This window comes from Xiphophorus maculatus, chromosome 10 (genome assembly GCF_002775205.1).
Source record: "Xiphophorus maculatus strain JP 163 A chromosome 10, X_maculatus-5.0-male, whole genome shotgun sequence".
Classification (NCBI taxonomy): Eukaryota; Metazoa; Chordata; class Actinopteri; order Cyprinodontiformes; family Poeciliidae; genus Xiphophorus; species Xiphophorus maculatus.
Genome location: NC_036452.1, coordinates 8,712,985 through 8,733,943, shown reverse-complemented (window position 1 = coordinate 8,733,943; position 20,959 = coordinate 8,712,985). Strand labels below are relative to the sequence as shown.

The following is a 20,959-nucleotide window of genomic DNA, read 5'->3' as shown; positions in this document are numbered from 1 at the left end:
TTGATAATTAAAGTTCACAGATGCTCTCTATATAATCTTACTGAGCTTGAGCCTTTTGCAGAGAAATGGGCCCAGAATGATAGTCTCTGGATGTGCCAGGCTGGTAGACATAAGGTTTTATGAAAGTCTCGACTCACTGGGGTTTCACTGCTCTATTCATGTCTACTGCATAAAATCCAGATGTAATATATTCAATTTTGGAGTTTTATGATAGATGTGAAAATGTTTATAGCCCTTGAACTTTTACAAGGCATTGCATTTATAGCAATTCCTTGTGTAAAATACCTCCCCTTTAGCGCAGGTATTGTTGATAGCTGATCTTAGAGGATGGCTGGATGTGTTTGTTTACTAAAATGAGGTGACACAGCCGCTGGCAGCAGGATCTGGAAAATCAGCCGCCTCTCTGGGAGGTGTTAGACTGTAAATGTTATTGGCATGCTGACAGTCTCCCACAATGCCACAGTGTGTAAAATCGTTAACAAGCAACATAATGGGCGCACTCTTTCCCCAAGGTGAGGACGTGGGGTGTTTTTATCAGCCTTTTATCCTTAGAGTTCAGAGAGACATTATTTGATCTGCTTAGATATCAGACACAAACCTCCTGTTCTTCTTATACCGTCCATCTGTTTCAGTGATGTGCATTTAATTATAAAAGAGAAAAATCTGTAAAGGCTTAACAACTCATTCGATAAAACACCATACATCTGCTTTTAATTTGTGAAAATACAAAATGAAATCATGTACAATTTATGTACAATCAAATTTATACAAGACAATAATGTTATTTCTGCGTATAGTGACGTAGATATCAAATCAGGACTATCGTTTGATGAGTGAATGTGCTAAAAAGTGCATAAAATAAATACAAGCAATGCTGAATGCATCTCAACACCACAGGTACCGTCAAACAGGAACACGCTACAAAGAAATACTTTACATTAAGTTTTACAGATTTACATGAAATACATTGTTTTGCGACGGTGGTGGAAGCTGTTTTTAAGACGTTTGAGAGTTGAATTACTGACAGTAAGAAAGAAAAACTAGAAGCCTCTTTTCGCAGCAGTGGGTCTTTGTAGAGTCCTCCGTTGGCTTCAGCACTGCCTGGCACATTACTGGCACTGAGGAATGGATAGCTCAGATTTTCTCTGTACCAGTAAAACTGTCACAAACCTGGTGTTTTGTCCTTCAACATCCAACACAAATCCTAAGATAGGCCATCTGTGGATTCAGAATGTCACGGACTAATGTTATTACTTTTTATCTTCATGGATACTAAAGTAAAGTGACAATAGTGCCAATATAGCTGTGTTCCATTATTTAAATAAGACATGATTTCTGAGAGTAAAACAACCATATTTGCTGATATTGTTGATCATTATTGATTTATCAGAATTCTTGTTTCTGGACACAAACCCGTTTTTATGATAGAGCTGTTTGACGAGCATCCACGCAATGAAGCGATCATGGCATTAAGATTGGTCATGGAGTACATTCAAGTTTCCTCATTGCCTCCAAGACAATCCTGTGTCAGGCAGTGCTTACAGCCAAAGGAGGACTTAAAGATGCCCACGTCATGCGATATGTGGCTTTAAAAAAATATCAACTCATCTGCATACTTGGAATATTGTGCCATGCTCTGTTATAGAAACTGTCGATGGTATTGTGTGCTAATGAATAGATCTCAGGAACAAAAAAACAGCTCTATCATAAAAAAGTTACCTTTTGTTTCATTTGTGGTATTTTGGGAGTTTTGGTTTGCATAAGAAAGCATTTAAAACATTTACAGACTTGAAAAGGCAAAGATAAGACAAGTACATGTGTATAGAGATAAGGCTAGAGCCATATGCCATTTCAGTATGGACACTGGCCGATGTTAACCATCACAAATGTTGTGAATTAGCTCCAAATGGCAAAGAAACCATTGAGAGTCATGCTGCGCACCACTTGCACTTGGAATCCTTGGATGCTGAGTTAAAAAACTAAATGTGACAAGTCCTGAACTTGGAATATCCAGGAGAAAAGTTGTGGGTTTCTTATTAACACCAACCACCACAAACATGGCTGCCATGCTTGCTAAACATTGGGAAAGCTTTAGTGAAAAACATTTATTTTTCAGTTTTGACTTGATCAGTCACCCCCAGAATGTTACATTTCTACAGAATATATTGCAGTGTTTTATGCATAAAATAGAGAGCAAATTCATTGTTGTTTCCTACTTCTACCAGTAGGTATCATGTTCATGAAGCTCATAGTTAACAAGCCCCACGGAATCAATCATAAACATACCCAAGTGTTCCCATCTTCTCTCTTTTTACTTACTTACTTACTTTATGGATAATGTAGGTGGAGTGCATACCCAAGTAATAAAACATTACAAGTATATTTCTCTCTGTTGGTAAGTACTTTTGATATATGTTGGAGATAACAATATAAACAATATAAATGTTCAAATCTTGCTTTTAATTTAACTGTATATTTTCAGAAGACTCTGTATTTACACCATATATTCTTGATTATAATTATGATACCCTTTTGTGCCTATTGGCTCTAACAGAATAACAGTTTGATGATCATACAAAATTACTTTGAACCACATTTAGTGTGACCTGTATATTTTTTTGTATTATTGAATACAAAAATACACAAATGTGAGAGAACATAAAAAAAATAAAATACCTTGTTGTGTACGTGTGCACACCCTATACTATTGCTTTATTGAGCCAGCTTTTGATTTATCTCCAGTTATTTTGGGGACAGTTTAATTCTTAGACTTTCAGAATATTTGCTCATTTACATCCTTGTGCTTAAGCCATAGTTTGTAGAGAGGTTAAAAGGGATCAGAACTGTCTCATTTCACAAATTATCACTCAGGAAGAAAATATGAATTGCTAATTTCAGATGTGGAAAGCTGAAAATGAATCACAATGTGGTTCAGCCAATTTTCTGTTTTCCAGTGAGCACACCTGTGTAGCAGAATTTTTAAATTGTATAATATAGTATAAAATGTATCATTTCAACTAATTAGATTTTCTGTTAAATTGCACATGATAAATGTCACCTTGAAGGTAGAAAAAGTTTGGAAGTGATTTATCATGAGGTAATTAAAACGTGAATTATCAACCACTGTTCACTGCTGTATAAGTTAAGATCTTTAAAAAAACGGAAATATAGTTCCAATGCACCTGTTGCTTTAGAAAATGTCTGAATGAATTTGGGTTACACAAAGCGCAAAACTGCAAAAGCATCAAATAATGAAAGGTCAAAAAATCCAAAACCTGCTGCTCGCATTAGGAACAATGCTATTCTCATAAAAAACACTCAGTTAGTGCTTTCTTTAGCTTATAATATTATTTGGCTCATTTTGAGAATGTTTAAAAGTTTTTATCAACTACTTACTGTGTATATAAAACTGTTCAGTATTTCTTCTACTATTAATGGTTTTTGCAGCAATGTAGCTGCAGCTCAGGTGCGTTGTTGCTCCCTATAGGCGAATTGATAAATTGCAAACCTGTCCTCCTGACCCTTGAACTGATTATATCTCCCCACCATTTCAAAAATTTACCCACTTTAGGCCAGTGCCAATTTTCATCCCTTACTGGATTTCCGACTCCTGTGGTAAATGGGGCGCAACATCAGTCCTCAACAATGCCACTGTGGTGGTGGATGGGTGTGGGGGTGCAGCTGGATGTAAAATACACATTCTAACAAACTGTACAGAATACTTTAACCAGACTCAAATGCAGTAGCAGTAGTTGTTCATGTACAGCTTAAAAGGCAACTTTTACAACTAGAGTATTTTATCCAGCAGGGCTTATAATTGCCTATGGTTATGCTCTTGCTCAAGTGACCCTCATTCCTCAAAATAAAGTGAAAAAGCAAAGAAAAAAAACCCCGTCATGGAGTCTGGTCACTGCTGTGCAAACTGAAAGTTGAGTGGTGGTTAGGATTGTCTTTATGTTTCTACATCAGCTCAGATGTTACATTGCTGCAAAGATGAAGGAAGAAAAGCAGTTTGTCTTGCTGATAAATGATCCAAGGTCCACACTGACACCCACTCAATATGTCCTGTTGGAGGTCCAGTTGTCCAGGTGTCAGGGTGAGGTCCGGAGCTCAGCACTCATCCTCTGCTTCTCTGATGGGTGGGATCAAGCTACTGGTGGATTTATTGTGACCGACTGGTTTGATGGTGAGAGTATTCACAGGATTGATCTGTATGGTCCTCAGGTGGGTATTCTCTGGTTCATCTGTAAACCGTGTCTTTTCTGAGAACCAAAATCATACAGAGACAAAGAAGGAGGGGGGACATCAGACCATTAATACTACACATGTGTGTTTGGATTTCAGTCAGTGTTTTTACATGCACACAGAGGTGAAGGTGAAAGTTGTACATAAAAAAAAATGCAAGGATCTAGAGCAGGGGTGCCCAAAGTTGGTCCTCGAGGGCCTTGCAGGCATCTTGCGTGTTTTAGTTCTCTCCCTGGTTAAACGCACCTGGCTCAAATGATGGCTCATTAGAGGCCTAAGAAGAACACCGACATGCTGAAATAGTTGTTACTACCACCAGGTAGAGAACTAAAACATGCAGGATGCCTGCGAGGCCCTCGAGGACCGACTTTGGGCACCACTGATCTAGAGCACAGGTGTCAAACTCCAGTCCAGGAGGGCCACTTCCCTGCAACTTTTAGATGTGCCTCTGCTGCACCACACCTGAATAGAATAATTAGGTCATGAGTAAGCCTCTACACAAGAAGGAGGTAATCAAGCCATTTCATCCCATTGTTTTGTATCTGTGGCACATCTTAAAACTGCAGGATAGTGGCCCTTGAGGACTGGAGTTTGACACCCTGATCTAGAGGAATTCTAACATGAGTACCAGTAATATTACTCACATAAGTCTTCAATAATCTTTTAAACAGCCCGACTCTCTTCTAAAATCCTAAAGTGGTCTTTTCAAAAAACCTTTCAAAGAATTCTAAGAATTATTGATCAAAGGCTGAGCTAAAGCTTCGGAAATATGTTTAGTTGTAAATAAATAGTCATATTCCTATAATAATGGCCTACATGATTTTATTTTAAGGAGGTGACAATATGTAGCTTTTCATAATGCTCATCAACTTGTCCTCCAAACTTTTTTTTATTAAAATATGTATTAAAGGTACATATAAATAAATAAAATATCAAAGTTGATTTATTTCAGTAATTTAGTTAAAAAAGTGAACCTCATACTATACAGATTTATGACACACAAAGCGATATTTCAAGGTTTATTTCAGTTAACTTTGATAATTATGGCTTCCTGCTTATGAAAACTCGTGCAAAATTACAATTTACCCAGGACTAATAAAAAAAAAGAAAATAACTGGATGGTGTGCCTGTCTACTGCACAATAAATGCTCCTTTTGCATTAATTATTGCATCAATGCTTTGATTAAACACAATGAACTAGCCCCAGCAGATGACACAGCTCCCAGAGCTGTGTCATCACCAGACATCACAGGATATTTATGCTCTTGAAGCACTGGCAGACTTTGTTTAAAATTTCTCTGCAGGGTGGACTTATGCCTGATTCTTGATTTCCTTTTTCTCATACATGCTTCCTTCCACTAAACCTTCCAGTAATTTGATGTACACAGTGTTCTGTGAACAGCCAGCTTCTCAGCTTCTATCCATCAGTTGCCTGCTTGATAACTGTTAGGTCAGTAGTCTTTCCTATGATTGCGTTGGGCATAAAATTTGTATTAAAAATATGCTTTTTTTATTGGTCTTGATAAATTCAAATTTTCAGAGGAACTTAATTTGTGATTTCATTAGCTCCAAAGCAAGATTATTAAAATGAACAGAAATGCATACTTATTCTGAAATATATCACTGTGTGTGTAATGAATCTTTACACCATCTGAATTACAAATTTTGAAGTGAACTAGTTCAATAGTTAAGAAAGGTTAAGAATTGTCAAAAGTTAAGAAATTAACTTTTTGATATTATTTCTAACTTTTTTTTTAGATGGAGCTCTGTATTGCCTTTAAACATGCTGTTTTGTTTTCTCTACAGAAGTGCAGCTCACCAATTAATATAGTATAGTCAATAACACTTTTTATATGATATTCTTGAAAAAAGTTTGCTTTTCCAGATGCAGAGCATCAGAAATGCTTAACCTTAGAGAAGCTATCGTTGAACCCCAAGAATGTAGCAACTGTTACAGTCCAAGCAATGTGAAGTCCATAATTCTGTGATGAGAATGATTATTGACATGTGAGAAAAGACATCTTTGAGACCCAACAGATTTCAGTCAGCTTTTTCTTTGTTAGTTAATAACATTAAAAACAAGAAAACACTGAATGAGTATAGATAATTTAACAGGGATACCAGAATTTTTGTCCATACATATAATATCTCATGATAGTATAGAAGTTGTGATTTGAGGTTGAGTTGCAGCTTTAGGATTTGAGTACTTTGAACTCCTTGAGTTGATCAAGAAACGGTTTATATGCCAAAGTATTCTAAAGCCAAATATGACATCATCCATCCAGGATAAAATTGGATTGTGCAACAGGACAATAATCCCAAGACAACATGAATTGCATAATAAAATACCCCAACTGACAATGTTGAAGGACCTTAATAGAGCTGTCTATGAATGAATGTGTGCACACTTAAAGGAAATGATGCAAAGTTGATGAAGTCACACAGAAAATGACACACTGAGTAATTCTTGTTAAATGTGTAATTACACCTATTTTCACATTACCAGTCATGACAGTCTTCGTTTTCCCAGGACTGCATACTTGGATAGTACAAAGTTTGAGAGGCATGTCAAACTTTTGTTTGAATGCAGTTTTATTTAAGTAATCAACACAGATGCCTTACAATAAATTAGAACATTGTTGAAAATCTAATTATTCAAGATATCAGTTCAGAAAACTCATGTACACAAAGAACTATTTCAAGAATCTATTTCTCTTATTTTGATGATCATGGCTTACTGCTAATGTAAACCCCTATATTAAGTTTTCCAGAAAATGATAAAAGACAAGTAAAATTATATATATATATAAAAATATATATATAAATGTTGCGTTATGGCCTAAAAGAATCAGAGGGAAGACTTCTGACTTGACATTTGTCCATCAATCACTTGTCAAATATTCATTGACAAAAAGGGTAAGCAACAAAAGGTAATCGCTAAAGAAGCTGGCTATAATTTGAAAGCTGTATTTAAATTAGAAGTTTAGTGGAAGGAAAGCAATTGTGATAAGAATAGGATAATCAATGATTTCCATTTTAAATCTATGTATAATAAACTTTAAAAATGAGCTTTTATCTCTGAATTATAACTGAAATACACAAACTTTTCTAAGACATTTTAATTGATTAAGTTGCACCTGTATGTTTGGTAGGTCCACAGGCATGCATTTTCATTAACATTACTTAGCAAAGTTGTAGTGGTACACTTCATTCACATGTGTCAGCAAATACATGTTTTCAATGATACAACATCAAACATCAAGTGATAAAATGCAAATTAGCATCAAACCGTTTGCTTGCAAACACACTGTCTAGAGTCAAATCTAAAGTGAGATGTGGTGCATGTGTCATAATAATCATGCACCCCTGATGCATATTTAGAGGGCAAAATGTCAACAAGGACAGGACCGTGCTCAGAAAATGAATTAACATCATGCAGAATTATTTATCTCCATACCTTGGCCAACTCTATTGATCCTTGTTGCACTTCAGAAAAAGAAAGTAGTACACTATATGTAAGCTAAATGGATTTATTAATAACAGAAAACTAAGCAAAAAAAAAAAAAGGTATGTGAATGTATTACATATGAACATAGAACAGGTTAAAAGGAGGTTATAATTATCTCAACAGAAAATAAACAAACTATGTTAGAAGATTTTGGTTTGCTGTTATAACCCCTCTATTTTTCTGTACTAAGCAGCTTTCTGTTTTTCATGAAAGTTGCTTAAGAATGGAATGAAAAAAATTGTGGAACAGACAGCAACAATACCAAGCATGCTACATGTGTATAGCATGTATATAGTACACCCTATTATAGTATAGCATGTGTATAGCTGAACTCAGACAAGCACAGGAATTATTCAAGATTATTTTTTTCAAAATGAGAAATATAAGACTGCATGATTATTTTTAATTCCGAGTGTTCTTTCACCAACTGTAATACGAGAAAAGGAAAGAAAGTTAAAATACATAATAGTATATACAATACCTCCAACATCTCTGCTACTGAATGTCTTCAAGAGAACTTTTTAAAAATGATCATAATTAATCGCTTAATAGCAAATAAAAGTAGGCTTCTCACCTCATTTCAAAAATATTCAACAGAGTTGAGGCCATTTCAGAAGCTTAACATTAGCCTGCTATAGCTGTTCCAAACAGTTTGTTGTCAATCTTTCTTCTGCTGCATGTGTAAAGTGTTGTCTTTGTCAGTCAGAAAATATCCACAATAAATTGACACTTGTGCACACAATAATTATTTTTTAAGTTTACCATTTTTGCCATGTGATCAGTCCACCCTGCAAAAGGAACTGCTCAAACGGATCATAAAAACTCTAAATGTATTTGACCTTAAAGCCGATGAGAGTAAACTTTTGACGGGTACAGAACATACACTGCTCAACCAGTATATGGTGCAGGGTTAAAGTATAAGGACAGACAGTTTTTTTGTTGCTCATTAATGTTCCTCATGTTTCTGTACTTCAGAGAGAAAAATTATGTGGCGAGAAAGATTGAGTTGAAGTTATTCAAACTAGGTTTTTGAAAGTTTCCAGTACCAATTCCAGGCTTCATCTGCTAATGTTAAAATTTTAATTTTATGTGATAAAATAACACAAAATATTGTAACATTTTTAAGTGAACTGAAATAATATGTGCTAAAATCATTTACATAATAAAACTATGAAAAATGTGAGACACTGTATATGTCTTTTTTAGGTCAAGTCATTTAGTTCAGTCTCTAGTGTGATGTCAGAATAAATTACTTTAATTTGTGAATATATTTTTTCTTTTCAGCTTCTCTAAAATCAGGGCAAAGAGTCAAAATCTCAGTAGGTTTTTGCAATCACTGTTACTTCTGTTCCACCACCTTGTAGGTAAAATCATTAAATATCATTAACAGACTTTGGAGAAAAAGAAAATGTTAAATAAATATAAACAGACATTTTGATGTCAAGGCATTATTAAAATCCAGGCATAACTTTATTATCAACAGTTTCTACTTGCAAAATATTTTGACACATTTAAATACTTCATAGTTTCAGATATTATTTAATGCAAAATTAACAACTTTAATGGAAATAAAAAGGTGTTAGGGAAAAAAGTTATATAATACTTTTAGACAATACATAATTTTTAAGACATGTCATTTAAAGTGCAGTTCAAGTACAATAAGATTCATCTTAAAATAGTAGTAAAACGAAAGGAAGTTTTATAAAAAACTTGAAAGATATAAGAATTAAGAAAAGTCTATGATGGAAGAATGTGACACTGCAGGAAAGCTAAGTGGCTGATTATGTGTAAAATTTGCAAACAAAAATGACAATGTGACATACATAAGACAACGTTTTCTTCTGATTTCAAGGCTTAAATTCCCCAAGGTACAAAAAAATTAATGAAAAATGTTAGATATAAGTGGCTATACACCGTGTTCCAAATTATTATGCAAATTGGATTAAAGTGTCATAAAGATTCAATTTTTTGTTGTGCTATTAAATTTATACATGGTAGTGTGTGTCAGGGCTCTTTGAATTACTATAATTAATTTCAGACGGCTGTGTTGATTAGTTTGTCTGGTGAGCTCAATTAAAGGAAATCTACTTAAGAAGGATGTTCCATATTATTAAACAGGCCACAGGTTTCAAGCAATATGGGAAAGAGAAAGGATCTCTCTGTTGACGAAAATCATCAGATAGTGTAGTGCCGTATGACAAGGTCTGAAAACATTAGATATTTAACAAAAACTGAAGCGTTATCATCGTACTGTGAAGAGATTTGTGGCTGATTCAGAACAAAGATGGGTTTGTACAGATAAAGGCATAATGGGGAAGGTTTCTGTTAGACAAATTCATCGGCTCAAGAGAGCAGCTCTTAAAATGCCCTTACGTAGCAGCGAACAGTTAGTTGAAGCTGCTGGTGCCTCTGGAACCTCAGGGTGGAGGATCCTCAAGAGGATTGCGGTGCATGAACCTACTATTCGGCCACCCCTAACCAGTGCTCACAAGTAGAAACGGTCGCAGTGGGCCCAGCCGTACATGAAGACTAATTTTCAAACAAACTTGTTCACTGATGACTGCTGTGCAACCCTGGATGGTCCAGATGGACGCAGTAGTGGATTGGTGGTGGATGGCCACCACGTCCCAACACAGCTGTAATGTCAGCAAGGAGGTGGTGGAGTCATTTTTTGGGCTGAAATCATGGGGGAGAGAGAGAGAGACCTGGTCGGCCCCTTCAGAGTCCCCGAAGGTGTGAAAATGACCTCAGCAAAGTATATGGACTTTCTGACTGATCACTTTCTTTCATGGTTCAAAAAGAAGAGCTGTACCTTCCGTAGCAAAATCATCCTCATGCATGACAATGCACCATCTCATACTGCAAGGAATACCACTGTGTTAATGGCTGCTATAGACATAAAAGGGGAGAAACTCATGGTGTGGTCACCATCTTCCTCTGACCTCAACCCTATTGAGAACCTTTGGAGTCTTCAAGTCCTCAGGTCTTCAAGCAGAAGACCTAAGGGTGGAATGCAGTTCATATCAAAACAGCAGCTCTGGGAAGGTATTCTGACATCCTGCAAAAAAATTCAAACAGAAACTATCCACAAACTCACAAGTTCAACGGATGCAAGAATTGTGCTGTGATATCAAAGAAGGGGTCCTATGTTAACATGTAACTCAGTCTGTTAAGATGTTTTTGATTGAAATACCTTTTGGTTTTAGTACATGTGACCACTTAATGCTGCACATTCAAAGAATGACCGTATGCAGTTCTTTAAAATCCACAAAATGTTTAGAAAATCTGCTGTGCATAATAATTTGGAACAGTGCATTTTGAGTTTGTTATTTTTGAAAAAAATACTGTTCTCATTGGGAGCTTTGTTCAGTAAAATTTGATTTATACTGTAATAGTTCATGACTTGAAAATTATACTGACCATCATTTGCATTGACCATTTAAGAAAATCTGAGAAAATATCACTTGCATAATAATTTGGAACACGGTGTATGGGCAGATACAAGCACTGTAATCATAGTAATAGATGTATGAATGCAAACCAGGTGTAGATTAAATTTGTTTAAGATTGATTATTTTGAAATGCAGGAAGCTTCTGGGTGCTTTTCTGACATTAAGAAAGAATACAATTTATTTGTTCCAGATTGACATCTGTACTGTGAAGAGTACAGTAATTTACCAATCCTCAAATAATTTACCCTTATTTTACAAGATGATGAATGTTTTTCTCATTAAAGCGTACAAAAACTGTGGGAAAATGTAAACCTAATTGGGGAGGAAGTCAAAGAAAAACAGCACAAAGAAATAGGAAAATGCATCAACCCTGCTTGTTTCTTACGAGCCTCTCCTGTTCAAGGGGAAAACACACAAAGTACTGCAAACTGAACCAAACAAGAGACACATACATACACATTCAGACGAACGTACACAAACAATCCAGATGAGGTCTACAGTCTGTCTGAGACTCGACGAAGGACACAGGACAACACTGACCGCAGGCACTGGTCACAGACATGGACAGGCAGACAGCTTTAGAGGGGCACGTACTTTTGTTTGTCTCGTGAGTCCCTGCTTTTGACTCGGTTGGCGCGGTTGGTAGTTTGGATAGAGTGGACGGAAGAGCTCTTTTTGCTCGAAGAGTGCGAGGAGTGAGAAGAGTGGGAAAGGCTGGTCCGTGACTGACCGGCATTGTGGTCAAACTGCATCAGGCAGAAAATGAGGTCGGAGGGCACGAGTTCAAATGCATATGGAGGATTGGTGATGACGTACCTGAAGAAGAAATTGACCAGATATAAGGACAAATATATTACAACAAACCTCAGTGTATTTTCATTGGGTTTTGTCTGACAGACCAACACACATTGACACATAATTATGAGCTTGAGAAAAAATTATATGTGATTTTGGAAATTTCCTACAATTAAAAATCTAAAAAGAATGACATGATTTTGTGCTTACCCTACATTCACTCTGATACAGTTAAATAATAGTTTTTCACTAAATGTACATTACATGTAGGGGAAGATTAGTTCTGTATCTCATAATGATCCACATCACACCCAGGATAAAACATAAAAATGGTGGAATTATGCTGTGGGATGCTTTTCTTCACCACCAACAGGGAGCTTGAAGCTTGTTAAGTTAGGTAGAACATGAATGGAACTAAATACAGGGTGATCCTGAAGGAGAACCTTCAAGAGACTACAAAGACTTAAAACTGGGATGAAGGTTCAACTTCCAACAGGAATACCTGATACATTCAGGTATAAGATACATTCAGAGCAACAATGGATCAAAGAATATGCATGTGTAAGAATGGCCCAGTCAAATTCCAGACACATATTTAATTAAGAATCAGCGGTAAGACTTGAGAACTACTTTTCACGGATGCTTCTTATCCAGTCTGCCTAACTTGAGCTATGTCACAAAGCTAGCAAAGATATACCCAAAAAGACCTGCAGCAGTATCTAAAGCAAAAGATAATTCTACAAACTTAGGGAGGCTTAATATAAATTAATGCCACAACTTTAAGTATTTTGTATTTGTGAGAAATGTTTAACACTAACATTTCGTGACATAAAAGCAAAAACGTCTACGTCACAAGTTTTTGCTACTTTGTGTTGTGTCACATAAAAACATTGAAGTTTGTGATTGTAACATGACAATTGTGAAAATGTTCAAGGCTTGTAAATACGTCTGTGGAGTGCAACAATATAATGAAGACAAAAGCAAAACATCTTGCTCTCTTTTCAGTTTAAAGGGATCTTAATTCTCACCGTTTGGTACACTGGCTTTGTGTGTTTAGATGTGCATCCCTTAAGCGATAGATGCCAAAACACAACATGTTGTATGTTTTCAAGGCTTTACAGAATAGGTCCCCATAGCACCCACCATCCTGAAAGACAACAACAATAACAAAGTAACAAAAAAGTTAAAAAAGAGAAAAATACCAGAATAATAATTTCAATTACAATTTTGCTTTCTTCAGATGTTTCTAAGTGTTTACCCATAAACACTATTGGATGCAGAGCAATGTTAATCACCACTGATCTGTATACAGGAAAAATCCTTAGATTTTTTTTTTATCAATTTGAATAATAAACTGAACATTGATGTCAGTTGTTTATGGAATAAAGCGAAAACAAAAAACATGACACTCCATAACTGGAAAAGTACGTCATCCCAACTGGAAGAGCTAAAGCTGGGTCATCATTGAATCATTCAGCATATTAATAAGACTAAACATTCAAATAGTAATGGTTCACCACACACAGAATTGACCTCCCATGGAAAAGTCAGCTTTTATGACTTAAATCCAATAGAAAAACTGCGAGGGAGTAAAAGAGAAAAGAGTGAATTCTCCAAAGAGTTCTCTCTCTGCATGTTCCGACCTTGTTAAATGTTATATGAGAGATATTTTCTTATTAGTAGAAGGGGGTTGTGAGTGATTTTGACAGCAGCCAAGCAATAGTTGTGGTGTAAAAAAATTATTAAGATGGGATTTTTCTCTACTGAACAAATAAAATGAAATTAAAAGTTGAATTTTTCAAAAAAATCTTAGCATGATCCTACCATGCTACAGCAATATAAGATTAATTCATATCAAGGTCTTTTAAACATTCAATCTTTACCTTGGTTGACCATTAGTGTGGACGGTGCTAGATCACAACAAGCTTTTCACTGAAGGTTGAATACATAATATGAGCAGACAAAGATGGCCTCAACCCTGGGGTGACAGGACCGTTCACTTACCCCGAGGTCAGCAAAGGGCCCGTCGTACAAGGCCAGCTGTGCCACGCGACACCTGTCCCTGTTTGCCAGGGTCTGCGGTGTGCTATAGCCACCACGTAATGCATTCTCCTCAGCCAGCAGTCCCTCAAGCTCCGGCGTGGCGCCACCCGTTACCAATGTCCGGATCAAGGTGAGGATATTATCATTGAAGTATGTCTGCGGGAATAAAGACAGAGTAGGGGGGTAAGTCCTTAAGGAAATACAACTCAGTCTTGATAAGATGCTAGACAGGTTGACTGTTGGTATCTAACCCTGTGGATAATAACAGCGAGTCACTGGCATTACAACTTTCATCTCTACAATCTTTGAGAAAATATAAGAAAATTCCTTGGAAGAAAAAAACTTTATGCTGCGTACTTCAGTTGTCACCCTTCTAGTTCCTAATTGTTATTGGTTTGTTGATTTTAACAAGGGGAAATGTCTGCCCTTTTTCTCCGCAGTGCAGTCCCTCGTCTCCCTACGCTTCTGCTCTAACGTGACATCTCCCTTGGCTGCTGACAGCACTATTGACTAAGATGATGGATGAGGGCTGTCCATTAGGTTGCATTACCTTTGTCTACACTGGAGCACTCTTGAAGGCAGCTTTGTTCTAACCTCACTCAAACTGAAAGGCAGACAAATGAAGCCATCAAACACACTAGAAGTTCCAGCCTTGTCACTTATCGTTTTAACTGGGCTGCTGTTTTGTGTTTTTTTTAAGGTGAGATGGAGGTGCTCTGTTATCTTTCATATGAAAACATAGCATGTATTTTTAAATCTGATATTGTAGCCCAGAGGTTCTCAAATTTCATGTTCAAAAGTCCAAGAAGGACCAACTTCTGCAATATTCCAGTTTTACAGACAATTTTGTTTCATAAATTGAATTCCAAGTTTGCATTGCCCACACATAAAAATTCCTTATTGACTGTGGTTTAGTGCAAATCTGTACCAAAGAGTCTCTGTTCCAGCCTGAAAACATTTATTTTTTTCTTTTTCTTACCGCACTCATTAAGGAGTCCAGTACACTGACTGCAAATGCTGTCCCACAGGCAAAAGGCTGGGTGAGGTATAATTCTGTGTCTGGATCGTCGTCATCATCTTGGTCCAGAAACTGAACATTCGAGTCATTAACTGTTGGGAGGGGAAAAACATAAACTTCATGAATTATTCAAACTTTGTTTGCTTGCTCTTTTCTCACTACAAACAGATTTCATGGAAAGGTTTTTGACTTGAAAAAGCGTGGGTCAAGCAAGTCCTTGATTTGCATGAAAAGGGAGAACACAAAGCAGGCAGTAGCTGCAGATATGGACAGTATTTGGAATATTCTAATATGTTAATTTGTTGGTTTTTTTTCAAATATGTCTCTCCATTTAACTAAAATGACTCTGTGTTTGATATTTGTACTCAGCTATGTGGCCTACTTGCCTCCGCCACACTCCATAACCAGGCGATTCATGCACACTCACGACACCATGCATATTGTCAAAGTTCCGGGCTTCAATTCAAATCCCTCCTTAAGGTCAGTATCAGTACAACCAATATGCCATTGTTTGTCTTGTAAATCCAAGACAGAACTTCCAATTACTTCTACTTGCATGTCAGGTCAAATGAAAGTAACTGGTTGCCCCAGAACCTTCTTTAAAGATGTCTTTTGAGCACAAAAAAATAAAACACATGCAGTGGCTGGAAGAAAGTAATGATGTAAAATTTAGTTGGAGAACTGCTCCTTCTGTGCAGACAGAAATAAATGTCAGTCATATGGACAAAGCTGAGATGAAAGAAGGGAACAGGCCAGAGAATGTGATCTGACAGAAGATGCTACGAAAACAACCACAAGGACTTCTAAAGGGATCAAAGGCCCTGTGATTCTTGGAAAAAATAAAAGGGAGAAATTTCGCTTTGAGATAAGGGGGGGAGCAAAACAAGACAGGCAATTTCAACCAGAACCAAGGGTAAAATGTGCTCAAAGTGATGCCATGGGAATGGACTGAGCTTCTTGTGCAGCAAAGAGAAATCAAAAGAAAAAGCTGATATGGAGGCAGCAGCAGTTACAACACTGCAGTACAGGACACAGGCGCTTCTTACCCAGCTCAGTTATCATTTGTATGCTGGTCCCACTGCTTTTATCCTGACTGAATGAAATCACAGGCACTTTTTTGCCTTGCTTTGCTAACGGTGCTGGACAAGTGTTGAGGGAAAAACAGTTACTGTTACAAGTCAACAAGGGGAAAAACACAAACACAAAGACACGCAAAAATCCACTTTTTTAGCTATGTTAACCACACATTAGAAGACGTTAAGAGCAAAAACTGGTTATTCAGATCACTGTTACTTTAGAGAAATGTGGTTTGCAGCTATCATATCAACTATTAAATATTCAGCATCAATCATACCAAGCTCTGTTATGATGGGAATATTTGCACCAGTAGTAACAGAGGTCTGCCGCACTAATCCGTGGACTGGGCTGTTCTCAGGAGAGGATCGGTCCATCCCTGGTGGCGTGAAGCCTTAATGGACACACACATACAAAAACAACACATTTCTGTTAATGCAATATTCAGTACTTCATCATAGCACACATTGAGACGGTATCAGCCAAAGGATTGCAATTAAGTTTGTTTTGGTTTTTTTCTACTACTTATCTGCTTTGGATGACACAAAAAGTGTTCATGCCAACTAAACATTTTTACATTCAGTTGTATTGCAATGTATTTAACTGGGATTTGATGCAATAAACCAGCTCAAAATAGTGCAGGTATAATTGTGATGTGGAAAGAAATGTATACACTGTTTCTCTGTAAATGTGTATTCCACTCTTTATACACTGATGCACCTAAATAGATTCCAAGGCCACCAACTGCCTTCAAAAGTCACTTAAATACTACAAAAAAAGTAGAACCACCTTATGCTGCAATTTCAACTTTAAGCCTGCTGCTGTATGCCTCCACTATTTTCCTCATCTTGATACTGAAATTTTTACACATTCTTGTTTGCAGATCAGTTCATGTTTTGCAACATCAGATTTAAGTCTGGACTTGGACTGGACCTTTCTAAAACATGAATATGCTTTGATCTATACCATTCCACTGGAGCTCTTGGGTTTATCTGCTGGAGGGCAACCTTCTGCATCTGACCAGAATCATTGTCCCTGCTGAAAAAAAATCAGCATTCTGCTGATTTTACTTCTGCTGAAAAAAAATCATCCCTGAAGCAATCTGCTGATTTTTCTTCCACACATATGGCACGAAAAGTTCAATTCTAGTCTCATCTGACCAGAGCACCCCCTATTACGTCTTTGAATGAGTCGTAACATGACAAATAGTAAAAACGTTCAAGGGGTATGAATACTTTTGCAAGGCTTATAAGCTAAGTGCACTGTTACTGTATTCATGTAAGCAACCAATATTAGTCCATGTATAATAGATGCGACACAAGGCTCATTTTGTTCCCCTTAGACCGTCTGTGCAGGGAGGCGGAAACCTCTTACACACATGCAGAAAAAAAAAAACATGTACAACGGAGCCATGAAAGAGAAAATAAATGATGCAAAATTGAATTCAGATTGACTTGACATTTCTTGGTTTCCTCAGACTGACAAGTAAGCACATTAAATCAGTGATGCTGTATGTATAATACATGGGCCATGTTTTGACATCCATCACGTACTGCTGACTAAGGCAAATGTGAGGTCATACATGTATTAGACGAATAATGAAATTGTCAGGTTTTTTTCCTTCTCAGGTCAAAAGGTTTCTAAAAGCATTTCTTCTAATGCTGAACATTGACTACATTATGGAAGCCCATCTGATTCTAACTGAATGTTCTGGTGGTTCTTTTTAGAAACCTGTAACATGTAATATTAACGGGTTAAGGAAATATTGTACACAAAGCAGTCCCAGTTGCTGAAAAATAAGACTGTAAATGTCAAGCAAAGGTTTTTGTGGCAGTGATGTGCATGTTGCCACCACTGAGGTTTGTGAGGTAACCGGTTGTTACAGTAACCTGAGGAACAGTCAGTAAGGTTTACTGTCAAACGCAGCAACAACAGGTCAGCCATGCAGCTCGCAGTGAGCAAATATTTTCTGTGCCGGGGCCCTGTCCCTCCCAGGCGAGGCAGTGAACTATGATAGGGCGCTACTTACCTTGAGAATTGGCCTGCAAAACCCCGATGCTGTCGTCAAACTGCATGGATTTGATGTTAAGTGACGCCAGGATGCACTCTTTGTCCTGCAGTGATGCATCATCAATATTGTTCTGATTAGCTGACAGGATGACACACATGTCACAGAGGTTGATGTTTACAGCCCTCAGATCAGCCCTGCTCAACGGTGTGCCCTTCGAGAAGGAGAGATGAAAATATTTGTTACTTAAATAACGTGAACCAAGAGATAGAGTTCTCAAACTTGAGATTTTTCTGCTAAAAATATCTTGCACCAAATACTGTTGTAATTGTTACATGGCGAGCTAATTTTTCATTACTCCAAATATGTTAACGTGAGGACAACAATCCTGTTTATTTCATAAATGACTGGTTGAAAGGCAGATTTTGAAAATACTTACAGGCAGAATGGATACTTTGGGGAAGTTGTGTAGAGTTTCCCACTCGCGCTTCAGGTATTCAAGGGAACCGACAAACACAATGTGTTTCAACTCGTGGTAGTGGAAGTTGCTTGCTCTCAGGGGCATGACAAAGTTTCGCAGACCAATCAGCGCTGATTTCACATCTCCAAAGATGCACACCACCACATGTCCACTCAGAACAGTCATAGCTGCTTCGCTGCGGGTCTGAGAGGGAAACAATGTGATGAAAAATAGGTGTTTGTGACAGAAACATGAAACGTGTTACTGCTTTATTCATTTTCACGCAAACTGCTCTGCCTATAGATATGATGTTAAAGTGATATGAAAAATGGCACATGTATTAGTGCAGGAAATGTTCTATGCACAGGCCCTGTGCATAGCAAATGACATGTCAAACACCTCATTACAGAGTGTTTGTGTGGCTCGTCAATCTTTGATGTGGCTTTGTGACAATGCGCATCTTTTATTGGAGAGAAGAGTGTCAAGACAAATGAACTGTGTTCAAGTGAGGTATCAGGACCCACCAGGATGACCTTCTCAATATCTTTGGACGGGCACCAGTGAAACATCCCTGTGGAGTCGTATTTCTTTATGTTCTCATCTATGGTCTCAATCTGCTCACTGCCTGGGATGAGGAGTGGGTCGTGTCTAGTTGAATCAGAAGGTTAGAGGGACAAAAACGACAGAAGATTATTGAACTGAGTAGCTTTAGATTCAACAATTCAAGACTACAAATATTTTAAATTAAAAAAATACATCAGTTGTACTCCAAAATAGTATTTTTTTTCTAGCTATTCCTGCTCTATGCTCATTGCTGTCAAAGGCCATCTGCAGAAATGTCAACAAAACCGCCCTGTCATCTAGCAAAGGGACATCAGCAGCAGCAATCAGGCGGAAGTAGATGGCAGCAACACACCACTTTGACTGGCATGAGCAAGGAGATGCAATTACGCCCCCTTACCACATAGAGCTTGAGATGGGAGTGTGCTGGGTGGTAAAAGCTTTAACAGACCAGATTTTAAATATTTCAGCAATTTGCCCAACCGTATTTGCCTTCCAAAGTGAAGGGTATTAATGTTTAAACAGACCATCAGGGCTATATAAACAAATTGCACCGAGCACAGGGGTTTAGCTTCAAGCTACTCGTCATTGACCGCTAAAGAGGTCTATAACTATGTGGTGGTACTACAGTTGTTTTGATCAGGGGGTTAAAGACTGAAAGACTTTCCTTATTATGTCCTTGATTTTTGTGACATATTACATAAAACATTTGCATAACTGTACATGATCAGCCACCTTTCAACAATTATATACGTTGGCCAAACTTTTTGGCACCAGCAAACAAATCGTTCTCAATTTTTCTTTGCCCAATTTTTCTAGAGTTATTATTCTTTCTTCAGGACACCCCCTTCCTTTTCTATACAACTCATTTCCAGACAGAATATTCACAAAAGGTTGATTTGGGCACCATTTCTATTACATTTTTGCCATCATCTTCCCGTTGAAAGGCCCAATTATGATCTATTTTTAATTTTCTGGGAGATGCCAATAGATTTTTATTTAAAATATTTTGGTATTTTAAATAGTTTATGCCATGCACTAAAATATGGCATAAACCCTAAAGTTCTTAGGGCCTTTTGAATGATGAACATGCCCACAGCATCACAGTTCCTCTGCCATACTCAACACTGTCCATATTGAGCTTTTACTAATTTTTATACACTAAACCCACATGGATGACACAGACAAACTCTAATGTTAACATTTGTGAGGATAAGAAGTAGGTTTTTCTTGGCATGCCCAGGCAACCAGTAAAATAAATGTAGCTGCCTGATGTTTTAAAATTGTTATTTTATTTTTTACCACTGTCACGGTATGAGGCTAGCCATCTACCATACTGTCCATAGCGTATATAAATTCAGACTTTTGACTGTAAAAATCCCTGTAATCTCATCCACAGGAATCTTAGTTTCATGTGTTATATATATATATTAATGTAAAAAAAAAAAATCACCAACTGCTAGTTACGCGGATGACTACGGAGCACATGCTATAAATTTACTTTGTCAGATTCAGACCACAGCTGAATATGTCTAAAAAACGCCAGACAGCAGCCTTCTGTCCCTGTCCAAAACCTTTAAAATACTTCAAGTCATCTCTCCATAAGAGGAGAATGTCTTTAATCCATGTGAGTGCTCTAAAAGAATGCCATCTAAAATAACATGTTAAGTATGCATGAAAGTGTCAGCTGAAACTACCATCCCTCAGGCTGTGAGAGACTGAAGCCAAAAAACTCGCCTTTGGGCTCAAATACCCCCAGGCAAGAGCTGGATGTCCTTTCTAGAGCAGATACAGC

At 37.3% G+C, this 20,959-nt stretch overlaps 1 protein-coding gene across 12 annotated transcripts in view; it reads right to left on the bottom strand.

The window, feature by feature from the left end:
- Positions 1-684: 684 nt before the first annotated feature.
- Positions 685-20,959, bottom strand: part of LOC102225404 (calcium-activated potassium channel subunit alpha-1-like) — a 97,359-nt gene continuing 77,084 nt past the window's right edge. For 6 of the 12 annotated variants that reach the window (XM_023340865.1, XM_023340859.1, XM_014475947.2 and 3 more), the window contains 11 exons: positions 19,128-19,251; positions 18,583-18,807; positions 18,165-18,357; positions 16,416-16,529; positions 16,108-16,200; positions 15,023-15,153; positions 14,005-14,199; positions 13,029-13,147; positions 11,800-12,021; positions 7,703-7,731; positions 685-4,262 (listed from right to left, as the gene is read on the bottom strand). In XM_023340865.1, coding sequence (XP_023196633.1) covers positions 4,111-4,262; positions 7,703-7,731; positions 11,800-12,021; positions 13,029-13,147; positions 14,005-14,199; positions 15,023-15,153; positions 16,108-16,200; positions 16,416-16,529; positions 18,165-18,357; positions 18,583-18,807; positions 19,128-19,251 — 1,597 coding nt within the window. In that variant the 3' untranslated portion in view covers positions 685-4,110. Of the gene's footprint in view, positions 4,263-7,702; positions 7,732-9,096; positions 9,099-11,799; positions 12,022-13,028; positions 13,148-14,004; positions 14,200-15,022; positions 15,154-16,107; positions 16,201-16,415; positions 16,530-18,164; positions 18,358-18,582; positions 18,808-19,127; positions 19,252-20,959 lie in introns of all 12 variants that reach the window. The other 6 variants (XM_023340862.1, XM_023340863.1, XM_023340868.1 and 3 more) reach the window with 3 other exon arrangements.